This window comes from Lissotriton vulgaris, chromosome 2_1 (genome assembly GCF_964263255.1).
Source record: "Lissotriton vulgaris chromosome 2_1, aLisVul1.2, whole genome shotgun sequence".
NCBI classification, from domain to species: Eukaryota; Metazoa; Chordata; class Amphibia; order Caudata; family Salamandridae; genus Lissotriton; species Lissotriton vulgaris.
Window position 1 is genome coordinate 1162827612 of NC_141687.1, and position 14826 is coordinate 1162842437.

The 14826-nt window shown below is 40.2% G+C and overlaps 1 protein-coding gene across 1 annotated transcript; it reads right to left on the reverse strand.

The window, feature by feature from the left end:
* Positions 1 to 6248: 6248 nt before the first annotated feature.
* LOC147731741 (hydroxysteroid 11-beta-dehydrogenase 1-like protein) lies at positions 6249 to 12885 on the reverse strand. The gene is made up of 3 exons (XM_086954252.1): positions 12799 to 12885; positions 6403 to 6522; positions 6249 to 6344 (listed from the first exon to the last, which is right to left on the reverse strand). Exons 1-3 carry the CDS (start codon positions 12883 to 12885, stop codon positions 6249 to 6251), a joined length of 303 nt encoding a protein of 100 aa, XP_086810378.1.
* Between the last annotated feature and the right edge of the window lie 1941 nt (positions 12886 to 14826).

Genomic DNA, 14826 nt, shown 5'->3' on the forward strand with positions numbered 1-14826 from the left:
AAGAGATTGGGCGATAATTTTTACAGAATTGGGGATCACGACCATCTTTAGGAATGAGACAGATGATAGCATCTTGAAAAGTACCCTCCGCTTTACCAATGGAGCAAAATGATTGAAAAAGCGCTAAAAGTCTAGGGAGTAAGAGATCAGAGAAGTGTAAATAAAACTATACTGAGAATCCATCAGGACCAGGTTTTTTACCTTTAGTGAGGGATGATAAGGCTATCGAAAGCTCATGTAGCAAGATATCAAGCTCAAGGTCCGGAAAATTAAGTGGAGGAGAAGAGGGTTTAGGTAGCCTCTCAAAGTAGGATTGAATAAGAGAAGGAGGAGGAGGAGATTTTGGAGTATAAAGTTGTTGGTAAAATAAATGGAATTTATTAAGTATGTCTTTGTCTTTATGAAGAAGGGTATTATCAGAAGAGTAAATAGATACGTTCTTACCGTGATTTGAGATAATTAGCTAGAAGTTTTCCTGATTTATGTTCGAAAGATTTTATATGAGCCAATGAGTCTTTCCGCTTCTGAAGATATTGCTTCTTCTTCTTAGATACAAAATCTATAATGAAACCTCTCGCAGTGGCTTTAAAGAAATCCCAGAGTATATGAGGAGGACTATCAGGATTGCTATTAAGCAAGAAGAACTCATTGGTAAAGGAACGAAAGGAGGAAGAGAAATTAGGATCAGTAAGAAGTGAAATATTGAAGCGCCAGCGAGAAGATTTGGGATGTGGCGAAAGTAAGTCGAGGTCTGTTACAATGGGAGCATGGTCCGAGATTACTCTGGGTTCAATAGAGGAAAACAATAAGTGTTGAGACAGAGAGAGAGAGAGAAAAATGTAATCGAGATGAGAAAAGGATGAGTGAGGAGGAGAGAAAAAGGAATAATCCAGAGTATCAGGATGAGAGTGTCGCCAGGGGTCAATGAGCTATGATTGAGAGATAGTGTCGAAAAATTGTTTGTGATTTTTGTGAGGTATAAATCGGACGGTGGATTTACGATTAAGGAACGGATCAGCAATCTGGTTACAGTCTCCTCCTAAAATAAACAAATCATCCTTATGCGGAATATATATTTTTTTGTAATCAAAGGCCAGAAAGAACAATTAGGTTGTGTGAGACCATAAACATTAAAAACAGTTAAAGGTATAGAATTAATTAATAACTTAGCTAATATCCACCTACCATCAGAATCATTTTCTTGTAATAAAATCTTACATTTTAGTTTTTTGTGACATAAAATGATACCTCCATTCTTTTTATTAGTAGAAGGTGAAAACAAAACTGTACCCACCCATTTCCTTTTTAATTTAAGGGATTCCGCTTCTGTAAGATGTGTCTCTTGTAAAAGAGCTATATCAGGGTTATAAGAGGCTAGATGGGAAAGGACTCTCTGCCTTTTAATGGGGATAACAAAACCTTTTACATTCCAGGAAATAACTCTGAATTTTCAAACAGTATAAATGCAATAGACTTAAAAAACCACAATATCGCATAAAAGTAAAACATTGTCAGAAAAAATAAGAGAAAGAAGAAATGAGAAAAATAGAAAGCCTCAGAAAAGATGTTGGAATGAAATAGAACAGAGGAAAAAAATTGTACAAAAGCAGGTATAAAAGAAGGGTAAAAGCAAAGGGAGTATGCGTATAATCAGCGGATAAGAAGGAAAAAGAAGGGAGAGAAGGGAAGGGAGAAAAGGAGAAAGTACAAGAAGAGACAGTACATATCCAAAAAGGATGACTGAGAATAACATACCTGAGGGGGAGATAAGAAAAGACAATGGGGAGATGGTGATACTCAACAAGACGAACCAACCGAGAGTGGGAGTCCAAACAACATCAGGACAGAAAATGAAGGAAAGGGACCATATGTTCTAAGGGGAGACACAACAACGAATCCATATAAATAAGTATAAGACATGATTAAAAACAGGGAAGAACATTAGGTCACATATAACAAGTTGACAATCTGCGTGGAAACATGGAGAAAACAAAGATGAACAATATCAATGTCAAAGGTCATGCAAACGTATACTATCAACAAAAGCATAACATAACTAATTAAGAAGTCTCAATAGCAAAACTGCATTAAGAATAAGCAGATGCGAAGCAACAGTAAGAGTCCTGTAGGAATTAGGAAGACTAAATAATCAACCAGTAGCAGAAGTAGACGTATCCATGCGATTATTAGTTTGAATATAAATAAAATTCTTGAGTTCTGCAGGACCTTGAAAGGTCCATTTTTGATTTTGGTAGGTGACCTTGAAGATACATGGATGGAATAGGCCAAATCTAGCACCCAGAGTCCGCAGAGGGGAACGCAGATTCAAAAATTCCTTTCGTCTGGTTGCGGTGGCATTGGATACATCTTGAGATAAAAATACTCTCTGACCTAGCCATGAAATTTGCCGTTTCTGGCTGCGGATAGAACTGAAAGAAGATCCGTAAATTTCAAGAAGAGAATGATGACACTCCGTGGTTTAGATGACACAGAAGCAGACACTCGAGGACCAAGTCTATGAGCTCTCTGGATGCTAAGAGAAGTCGTTGCTGGCATGTCTAGGAGTTTTGGAATAAAGGAGGTAAAGAACGTCACAGGGTCATCACCTTCCAGAGACTCCGGTAATCCATGAATACGAAGATTGTTCCTCCTATTCCTGTTTTCCAAATCTTCAGTATGTTGTTGGAGAGCAAGACCAACTTTTCCAGAGAAGTGATGCGCTGTGAATTAACTTGTATGTCTGAAACTTGCTGTTCCATAGAAGACACTCTAGTATCCATACCATAGAAGACACTCCAGTATCCATAGTAGACCATTTCTCCTCAAGAAATTGCATCCTACGATTGGTTTCTTCCACAAATGGGCGCAAAGCATGAATCTCTTCTTAAATGAGTTCCATAGATATAGGCGGCAATGGTTTATCAGGAGATGGAGGATACTGTTTTAAGCGTTTAGAAGGCGTAGTAGGTGGAGATACTTTACTTGAAGTGGATGGGGTCGAGGATGAGCGATTAGAGGCACCACTCACCATTTGATCTGTGTAAGGCAAGCCTTATGCTGAAGACAATGAAGGCGTAGCTGAAGAAATAGTTTTGGAGGAAACAAAAACAAACTACGGGTTGCGCAATTTGCCCATAGACAGAAATCTCGGAGCGTAGAATGCGCAATAACATATTACAATATCCAACAAAGTTTGTTTAGAGAAAACAAATGCGTTGTTGTACAAAAGTCACTGAAAGGGTTATTCAATGTGCAATATCCAGAGGCAAACAATCTTGAGACAAGGCAGAATTTGACAAATCAAATAGAAATTGTCCAGCTACAGGTGGTCAGCGTAAAACAAGCAGGAGCTGTATATATGAAGAGTAATTCACAGCGTGTTTATATGGTTAAAGTCTCACAGGAAAAGCAAATCATAGTGACATTATATTCCAAGCCATGTCGAAATAAGAGCAGTATGGAAGTAGAGCTCGTTATTCTATGAGGTACATGAGGAGAGTGGCGCCTAAAATGGCGGTCTGATTGAGGAGATGATTATGATCACCTGAACAGAACAGTACATAGCTGCATGAAGTAAGGAAGGAGCATCCTGCAGCAAGAAATGGACATATTTCCAAAAGAAGATCTTGTTGTGGCCAAATGAAAACAAGAGAATCTGTAGAGAGCACTCTGCGAGGACGTTAAAACCTCGAGAAGATGGTGCGCATTTTCAAAATAGCAGCTGCTAACGAAAATACGAAGCGGAGGCAAAAAGAGGTTATAAAGTAGAAAGCGCAATGCACTAAAGCACTGGAGGGACCTCACCAGGTGCTTTGTGGGCTCTGGTTCATGGTGCTGCAGACTGCGGGAGAAAAGTCAGGCGAGAATCAGTCCGCAAGTGCAGGAAACATCCTGACGCGGTGGAGCGTCCACTCTAGGCGGCCATCCCGCTCGGCGCCTAAGCCACGCCCCAGGTACAAGACGTTTTTAAAGTTACAGAGTCCATGTAGGTATGATTATAATAAACAATGCATATTAGGTGATACAATACTATGCAGTGTATTTTTATATGCAGTCAATTTTCAAAGGAAGGATATAACCAAAAATAATTTTAATAACAATTCTTTTTTTATCTCAATTATATTAGGCAGCATACAAAAAAAGTATAAAAATATCAAATACAATAAGTGATCAGTGTATAAGGAGAATGTGTGCTCAAAAGTGAGAAAATGTCGCAAAAGGTGATCAACATCAAAGAGACAGTAAGAAGATTAAATATAATTTATTTTTGAAAAGAGAGCAGTGTTTCTAACAAGCACAGTTCTTTAAATGGTGAAAAACAGCCCTCTCCCGATAAAATCCATCAATATTTGCCTTTTCTGCCAAATGACTGTTGACGTCATTTCGATGCAGTTCAATTTAATGAGGCATTATTAGGACACAAGCAAGAATGAGGGAGCACTTAAGATATAGCAGCTCATGGAATAAAGCAAGACAAATGTAAAACTTGAGTATTCATTACATTGAGGTGGAAATATTCAAGTGAATGGAGTTCTATCCCAAAAATCCGAACCATACCTGTTGTTTCAAATGATTAAAAAAAAGTCAAAAGAAACATATAATTGGTCTCATAAATTGTATAGATCGTGGAAGAACTTGTGAGTGTGCGTACTCAGAGTCACACAAGTGATTGAGGCTCACAATTTTATGGAAGCAAGCAAAGAATCTTGCAATTGAGTGAGAATAAATGTTACAAACATAAAGAATTCATTGAAAATGAAAAGTGTGAAAAGTGTGAGGAATAACTCACATCATAACCGATTCTCTGCATGTGACCTAGTAGTTCCTGGACTTTTTTCAGAGACAAAGTCCTCCTGGTTTGATCTGATGATGACGATGATAAACCGCTTTTTCTAATGGAAATGAACAATTACCCTGCAAAATGGAGTCCTAAAAATGGATTAGGATTCACAGGCGTAAAGAAAAATAAATTGCATGGTCGAATTTTGGCAATACGAAAGAGCCATGTCTTAAGCTGCTTGGAAAATGAGTGTAAATGAAGTTCACCTCTGAGGCAGGTAAAAAGTTGAATATAAAGTTTTGGGACAGGCTAAGGAAAAACGTGGCTCCCTAAATTAATTCTATGAACCATAGGAATTACCAAATTGTTTGCAGTAGACATGTATAGGAATTAGGATGATCTTTAAAATATCAGCCAACTTTTCAGGAACTGCTGCAAGGGTTTTAAATGTACCTTTATGTATGGAAGCCAATGCATGTTGCATAGATGTTATGACATAGGAGATCATCTGGAAAAGCCCAAACACCTATGACCAGCTGAATTCTGGATCAATTGTAGCCTAGTCATCAGGTACTGTGGACATCCAAAGGTTGGGAGTTACAATAATCTAGACAAGGAGGGTTATTGATTTGGACTAACAATACCCTTCTTCTTTTTCCGGTGTTTTATGTAGCGTGACCTAGACCCGAAGGTATCAGAGTGCTTTACATGAGCATCACTTGTATTATAGACAGAGGCATTCATTTGGTTAAGCTTGGGGATATTTTGATTTGCCCAGAATGATAGGACGTCAAGCGTCCCTGACGAGACTTGAACCTGGCTTCCCAACTTCGAGGTCAACCTCTTTATCCTTTAGACTATTCTAGCTGTGCAAATGTCATGAATACCTTCCGGGGTAGGCTTGTACACGGATGAACAAACGAATGCTTAATTTTATCATGCTGGGACCCAAAATATTCATATACTTCTTTCGTGGCTCCTTCTCCTGGGAGAAAACAGCAGGTATGAATTGAGGCTTTATATATCAAAATAACAGTTCAGGAAAAAACTGCTCATTGATAAAATCTGTCCATTTGCATAGAAGTTCGGGCTTTAATCAATGCTAGAATGTAAAACTGTTGCAGTCTAATTTTGTGCTAACTGCCCAAGTTGTGTGCTACACACAGATCATGTATCTAGTGGCATAGTACACTTGATTAGATGATTATAAAAATGTATTTGACTCAGGTGGTAGAAATATCAGAAGCTACTGTTTGCCAATTTTCTCCACATTTTAATTTTTACAAAGAAGCTAGTCCAAGAACTCTGGCGCCCAGTCTCTCAACAAGAGAGGAATTTTGGTGGCTTGATATTGGTAGAATGCTTCACGTTGGCACAAGGCTCCTCCTTTGATGAAGGCAAGGACACACTCTTCTTTTGATGCAGCTGGCTGATTGAGGGCATCAGCAACTGTATTTTTTGCTCAATCTCAAGTGTAACTCAGAAAACCGAGCGTGATGGAGACATTTGTCTTCTGCAAGTGAAACTCTTGACTCAGGGAACTGAAAAAACCACCAAGGGCGAACTAGGTTGTGAAATACGGATTTCAAAACCAAGTTCTTCAACTTTTCCTTTGTCCATGCTGTGTTGACAACATGGGCCCCCATGTGCGCCAAGTGGTAGGCCATCTGCTCCGCAATCCCAGAGCTGGCTCCATGGACAATAACTCGGTTTCCTCTTAGCATCTCCGGGTTAAAATCTTCCTACCCATTGTAGTAGTAGAAGGCGGGGAAGACGCCCAGGGAGGAGACAATCAGCTTCAGAAGTAGACCCATTATGTATGTAGGGAGTGGAGAAAGCACAACTGGTACAGAGGAACTTGTACTCCTTGAGTACAAAGGAACTATTTTACAAAGGGATGACATGTAATCAAACTAGAAGCCAGGAATTCTGTCTGAATTGGAGGTTGGTGGAAGGGTGCCTAGCTCGGAGAGCCACAATGGACCATTTCATGTAGAGGGTTGGAATCCTTGATCAATATTTCAATCTTGTTTGTGTTAAAAGTAAAAGCCCCGATCTTCATCCAAATTGCAATAGTAGATCGACAGGCATGAACATTTCCTTGTACTGTGGACAAACAGGACTTAGTTGAATGAGAATCAGACAAGTGTCATCTACCTAGGCTACGGAAGAAGGTTGTACAAGCTCTTAAGATGGGAGAGCAGTGTAGCATAGGCATTGAACAAAGTTGTACTGAAGAAGGAGCACAGTGACACTCAACGTGGATGAGCTTTCAAATCTAAGCAGAAATGGGGAACCTTAGTAGCCTGAATAAGGTCTGCAAGAAAAGAAACCATGCAGGCAAGCTGCAGTCCACGGATCGAACACATTTGATTATCATCAAGTTTTAGGGCACCACTCCAATACAATACAGTCAATTCCAGTTTTTCAGAGTCCTCATCCAATTAAGGAGTCTTGATATTTGCTCAATTCGTGTTTATTTTCTTATACCAATTGGTCAAAAGAATCATCAGCCAACGCGTTTCGTTCTGAACACCAGAACTTCTTCAGGGCGTATGTGATTGTGGGCACCATATACAGTGATTTCCACAGGTGTATAAGGATCCTTCCAAACAACAATCTTGTTCTGATTAAAGTGTCGGAATTAGCGTAACTGAATGAGTATTTCTCTCCCTTCAATTGTCAATTTAAACAATGCTTCACTGGATTGGGTTGAAGAATATGATAGTCCGACTTTTCATTATTTGGGTTGGGGATTTCAATTGTTCATTGTGTAAATATGGTGATTTGAATGTGTGTGGTTTGGAGGACTCACATGAACAACCCCTGATACACTTTAAGCATACACCCCAGGGGGATGCATTAAATAACATCATTGTTTTAAATGAGCTATGTATATTGGAGCGCTGGGTTGCTCCTAATTCATCCCCAATACCAACCTTTCAGGGAAGTAGAGGTTCAATGAGTGTTATTGATTTCGCAATTGTGTCAAGTGGCTATTTTCATTATGTTGACAAGCTTGAGGTAACTGCAAATGCTGCCAGTGACCACAACCCACTAATGCTATCCCTGTGTTGTCCTGTTAGCCTTAAACATCCAGTTTGGGAGCAATCCATAAAGTATAACAGGAACCAAGGTGTCATTTTGAAATGGGGGAAAATAGATGCTGTGGGCTTAGAGGCAGAGATCTTAAATACCTATAGCTCCGAAATTGAGTCTTGTTTATCGTCTACAGCTAACCCTGAAAAGGTCATTGGGAACTTTGAAATTTTATGTGGGCATGTGGCCGAGCGTCTCAAAAAACCCATTGGGAAAATCAAACCTAAGGGCTTTAGATGGTTTGATGCTGTGTGCTCTGCATCGCATACATCCCTAAAAATGGCATTAAAACAAAAACCAAGGAATAAAGAGTTGGTAAGAACGACTAGAATGGCCTACAAAGAGGCCATTTGAAAAAGGAAGCAGGACATAAAAAACCTCGCATGGGAAGATCTGGAAAAGGGATGGCACCAGTCTCAATCAGCACGCATTCTTTTGATTAAATGAGACAAGTTTGGGACAAGTTGGTACAAGTGGTGTGCATCCTGCCCCCCCCTTTACAGAAGATCTAGAAAAGGCCTCTGAGCTAAAAGATAGTAGGCTCTTCTGGGAAGTAGTTACTCGCCCCCTTTTCACGAGCGATGGTAAAGACAATATTGTGATGCAGATTACAGGTGAATCATGGGAAGCCCATTTTGGAAAAATCTTTAACCCAAATGCAATACAACCTCTGGGCTTGCTGGAGGACTCTAGGGATTTGGTGGCCTCACAGACAGCTTTGTCTTTGAGCTCATTGCTTACACTGCAAGAGGTGGAGGAGGCCTTGAGGAAAGGCATATTGTTAAAAGCCGTGGCCCCGATGCAGTACCTCTGGACTTCTTTAGGCATAATACCGAGGTATGGGCACCATTGTTACTGAATGTGTTTAGGGCAGCTGTTATTGGCCGTATCCCGGCATCATGGAAGGAGGCAGTAGTGGTGCCGATTTTTAAGAAGGGTGATAGGTGTGACCCCCGATGCTATCGCCCTATATCATTAATCGATGCATCATGCAAATTGTTGGGAAGAGTTATCTTGGCCAGACTGGAAACATGGGCAGACTCGGTGGGCCTTATCGTGAACTCCCAATATGGGTTCAGAAAAGGAAAGGGGACAGTCGAACAGTGTCTGAATTTGGCACTAATCATAGGTAAGTACATGAAGGCAAGGAATTCTTCCATCCACCTTGCCTTCATGGGCCTTTCAAGTGCATTCAACACTGTTTGTAGCAGCAAGCTCTGGCAAATGATGGATGATATGGGCTTTGAGGAACCTCTGGTTACATTGCTCCGTAGATTGCATGAAGCAACAACTGTAGCCATAAGGTTCGGACCAGGGAGGGAAAAAACAAAATCTATCCCCTCAACCGAGGGTGTGCGACAAGGCTGCATTTTAGCCCCTTTTCTTTTCCTAGTGTATACAAATGGACTGGAGAAGTACTTGTTGGACCATTGCTGTGATTTCCCAAAGGTCAATGGCAGGAGCATATGGGGGACTGAAAGCCCTGCCACGATACAGGTCATGGAAAATAAATTCTTAAAGCGTGTATTATTAATTCCACCAGGCTCATCAAATAGTTTCTCTCATGATGAAATGGGAATGAGTTATGTGAGTGACATCATTCGTCTCTTGCCCTTATTATTATGGGGCAAAATATGGCTATCTGAGGATCTTCAGTTTTCCAGAGACATTCTCCAGGACTGTAAAAGCCCTGATAATGGAAAGCAGATCCCTTGGTTGTCATGTCAGTGACATGTTACATAAAATAGGCCTGGGTCATGTCTATGACAATCCTGAAAAAATCCAGGGAGACATTAAAACCCTTATTAAAACAAGTTACTGGAAATCTTCACACGCACTTTCCTTGGTCAGGTCAACAGGATGTGTGATTAAACTACAGCACCAGTTTTACTTAACTTTTACAACTCATGTGCAATGGCGGTTTTATCTTACAAGGTTCAGGCTAAACATTCTGCACTGTCTTTTTGCCTTTCCTAAACAAGGGGGTTGGTGTGAGAGGCTGCCCCCTTGTCCTTGTAATAACAAAGTTAGTCAGAGTACTATACATGTTGTCCTCTTTTGTTCTTTATATAAGGAACCAAGAACCAGATTTATTAAGCCCATTCTGAAGGGGCGGCAACCATGTAATTATAAAGAAGGTTATGACTACTTGTTATCATTAGCATCTTCTGGAGTATGTTGCGCCATGTTAAACTTTATACGAGTGTCACTCCTGATTAGGAAACGGTATGGCTAACTTGGCCTTAGACCTGTACATTGTTGTGAGAATCTGCTTTTATTTGTTGCTGTCTGAAGGCCAATCTAGTATAAATATTATGTGAAGTAACACTTGTTGACTTAAGGTGATCAGCACGGGTTTTATTGTCTGTATGTTTCATCCTGATAAATGACTTGTGAATATATCAATTTATGTTTTAACTTTCCCAATGTGTAATTTTAGATGGTTCATTTTAAAACTATGATTGTAATCATGTTTTGTAAAATGTTTTACTTTTATGATTCTCTCTTTGAATCGAATAAAGTTTTTGAACCGAACCGATAGTCCGACGTCAAATATTGTTATTACAGTAGAAAGCCTTATTCAAGTTCTTAGGTATATATCCTGCTTGGTAATCCGGAAACGTAATACTAGTCAGGTTCGTGATAATAATCACTACCACTGCAGCTGGGCCATATACGCCCAAGTATCAAACTGCCTCTCAGTCCGGGACCTGTTTGAATCGCGAATGAGGAATGGGAATGAATGTCGATTACCGAATCGGTAAATACCGATTCGGTAATTGGGGGAAACATTGAAGGGTGGCAGGGTGTCACTTTGACACCCTGCTGCACCCCTCAGTTGTGCATGGGTGAACATGTTGCAGACATACATGCCCTTAGGGCATGTATGTCTGCAACATGGCACTGTTTAAAAAGCAAAATAAATGCTTTTTAAAGGGTTTTCATTATTTACCACCAACTTCTAGTTTGTGGTAATTAACAAATTCTTAAACCCCAGTAGCAGTGATTGCAGTGCTACCTACATGCCAAAATACAGAATCAGTAATTTTACCGATTCAGTATTTTACAGAATCTGTGAAATTACCGATTCTGTAAAATTACCAAATCTGTATTTTAACATGCCCCTACATCTCCATCTTCAAATACCGTTCGGTAACGGCCGAAATCGGCCGTTATCGACTAGTATTTGCCTTCCTACATCTGGCCCTTAGACTTGTGTAACTCAAGATTCTGCACAGAGTGTATTTATCGGGCCTGGCATTTCTAAAAATGGGAAATAGAAAGTTTCCTGGCAGTGTAAGAGAATGTGGATGGAAGGGTACATTTATTCACTTCATTTGGGAGTGCATACACATCCAACGCTATTGGTCAGCAGTGACATGGTGTATGGGAGAGGTTCTGGGAACCCAGATTGCGAATAAGACAGGGTTGTGCCTCCTGAATATTTGGGAACCCACTGAACTAAACAGTACAGAAAAGATTTGGGTGACATGGGAATGACAGTCGCAAAACGTAACATAGCCAGGCTATTGGGCACACAAGAGGCGCCAGCACTCACAGCATGGAAGAAAGACCTAGACTGGTGTATATTGATTGAGGGAACAGTATATAAATCAAGGGGCTGTCCAAAGAAGTGGACACAAATATGGCGCAAATGGAACAAAAATACAGGGGAAACATATGTGAACCACTGCAAATGATCCGCCATACACCCCCCTGTTTCGGATTGAGCAACACATCTCAAAACCTTATGCCAGAAATGGGTTAGATGGAGTTGGGTTGGAAATATGATATGCGTCCTAATCAATGTATGCTCTGTTTAAAGAAATATGATCAGATTTGAATTATGTTTACATTGTCATCAATAAAATAATTTAAAAAATATATATATCTTGAACCTCAATTCTAGGGAGCCATATACCTACAATGAACTTGTCTGAGCAAGGTCTCTTAAATCGGATTAGAACATATCTAAATTGTGGGGCTGGAATCAGTTTTAAGGATCAAAATATTAGGAACATCAATTCAATTTGTTTGACTGATTTGGTTCTTGATTTTAGCAGCTTTTAGAGGCATGAGTACTTGTTAGCTCAAATTGGTTTGAACTGTAGGCTCAAATGATATATTTCTAATGAAAAGGTTAGTTGCTATCGCACCCCAACAGAATGTGCAAGCACTGTGCAGCATGCAGCTGGTAAAACTGCTTTGCAGGCCTACTCCTATCCATGGAGCTGCCTGAATTTATGTCTGAGAACAGTAGTCGGCTGGGATAATGTCAATTACAGCCGTAGCAAATGTTCAAAAAGCATTCCATATCCTGTTATAGGTTAGTCATAAACATTTAAAGAAACTGTTTTTCGGTTTGTAAAATAGATTTACAATCTTTTAATGTTTTCATTCTATTTTACTGAAAAAGCCACTTTGTTCTTCACATTGGCATGTTCTCTTTCAACCGGCATTCGCCTTTAAGAAATTAGTAGGCTATTGAACATGGATTGTAATTTTCTATGAGACCCAGGGATATATATAACAGGTTTTTTGATGAGTCATCTAAATTCCAATATGCTAACTTTTGGATGGTGTTCTTATGGTATGCCTTGTATGTCTTTTATAGTTTTTAGAAATGTTTTTGATCACCAGACCAAACTCAGTGTGGGTATAATAAAATGCATTTCACACAAAAAAGAAGATACTCTCAAAAAATGAGCATGAACTGTTGTAGAAAAATCAAGCACTTCAAGTATCTCGAGAATATTTGTCACAACTTTGTCTAATAGCGTATGTCTCACCTCTGATTCACCCCTGAGGCGGAAGCCGGGGACTTAGCTTGCCGATATTATTTTAAAAGTGTGCATTTTATTGTGTTGGGGAATCTTTTAGCATTTTTTGTGCAACATTTTAAATTAGACAACCCATACCTCAGGATCACGCCGCATTACTACCCTGCTCCCAGCGCAGCCGATCAGGTTGCTGACGCGGGAGGAGAGAGGGTTCTCAGACGCCATTGGGGAAGGAGGAAAGGGCTGCGGTCCAGCTGCTGGCCGCCTCCCACCCTCCTCTAAACCGGATATAATGAAGAAGACATTCCGTCTGCGCCCGTCCGCGCCAAGTCCGTGCCTAGGGCCATACCCCCTGTGCAAATTGTGGAAAATGTGATGAAATATACATACTCTAGTGCAGAACTTCATTTACTGAGACCTATAGATAGATGTCCAGTTATTATGTTACCTCAAGAACTTACATATTGTTCGGTATGTGGGCGGGATTTTACCTTCCCACATATTGACATGGTGAATGAAGCGATCGCCAAGCCCAAGGACCAGGACTGTAAAATTACTCTTGTGAAGGCGGGTCTAATCAATGCGAGGTCGTTGGTTAAACACAACACGCATACAGCTGAACTTATTGAAAGCCAACATTTTGATTTATTATTTATTACGGAAACTTGGGCGGATGCAGCCTCAGACTCTGATTTGGCTTTAGCCATCCCAGAAGGGTTTGCTCTGTATAGAGCGGATAGAGAGAAGAAACGAGGGGGAGGTCTAGCAATTATAACTAGGGACAGTGATAGGGTAAAGAGCTCAGAGAAGGGTAGCAATCCAAACTGTGAAACGTTTTTGTTTCAAATTAGGCTTACAAATAATTTCACATTCAATGGGCTACTAATATATAGGCCCCCCAGTGCAAAGAACACACTGATTGATTCACTTAGCCCTTTCTTAGAATCAAGTCTAGCTAACATTGACTATACAATTATGGGTGATTTTAATTTGCACCTGGAGAAAGATGGTGACCCTAAGATAGCATCCTTTAAGGATGCGTTAGCCAATTTCTCCTTAGAACAAAAGGTTTTTGTAGATACTCACTGCGCCGGTCACTCATTAGATGGGATTTTTTCATCCTGTCAGTGGTTAAATAACATTGACACTCTTTTGGTCCGCTGGTCTGACCACAAGGTAATTATGTTCTCACTAGAAATCAGGGAAAGTACTGGAAGGCCGGTGGAAAAGCTTAGGCAGGCAACATACCCTGACTGGGCAAAGACGGACTCTCAGGTTCTTATAGATAATCTACAAGGATCCTATCCCGACCTTGGTCCAGAGAGCAATATAGCCGGTGAGCAATTTAATGACTGGATAAAAGCAGCTATGAAGGTGGCTGTCCCACGAAGGAAAGTGACCTTCAAGAGGAAAACTCCATCACAGCCTTGGTTCTCGGAAGCATTGAGGGCGCAAAAACAGAGCTGTAGAAGGGCAGAGAAAAAATGGAGATCAAACTACTATATTAAGCATAAAGAAGATTATAAAGTAGCTTTAGGCACGTATAAAAAGTTGATAATATCAGAAAAAAGCAAATACTTTGTGCAAAAAATTAATGACTCAAAAGGATCTAGTAAAGCCCTTTTTTCTACTGTCAAGAAACTAGCTAAAATTGACAATACCAGTATAGAGACAATTACAGCGGACTTCTGTAACACACTGGGTGAATTCTTTGTGAACAAGGTTTCCTTGGTTTTTAACTCCTTTAAGACTCACCTCTCAAACAATGTAGATTTGGTTATCGCCGGCCCAATAAAAGCTTCGGAGGACCTGTTGCAAACTCCAATGTTTTATTTTTCCACACCCACCGTAGAGGAAATTATAAAGGAAGTAAACTCTACAAGTTCAGACAGTCCAATGGACCCATGTCCGCCAAAAGTAATGCAGCTTTTTCCAGAACTACTTAGTTCCGTTCTGACGAAGTTCTTCGCACAAATTATAACGTCAGGAATTTTTCTGGATGACTGGAAAAAGATATCAATAAGGCCGCTCCTGAAAAATTCGAATCTGGATAGTGATGAGCCCAGCAGCTACAGACCCATAGCAAGGATCCCATTTGTGGCGAAAATCCTAGAAAAGCTTCTAAATAAACAGCTGTCTCGGTACATAGCAGAGGGTGGATAGTTA

Coding starts and splice junctions, on each gene's coding strand:
- LOC147731741 (XM_086954252.1), bottom strand. CDS start 12,885: ATGGCGTCTGAGAACCCTCTCTCCTCCCGCGTCAGCAACCTGATCGGC. Junction 6,523..12,798: donor TAATGCGGCGTGATCCTGAG/GTATGGGTTGTC, acceptor TACAATGGGTAG/GAAGATTTTAACCCGGAGAT. Junction 6,345..6,402: donor GGGCCCATGTTGTCAACACA/GCATGGACAAAG, acceptor TTCACAACCTAG/TTCGCCCTTGGTGGTTTTTT.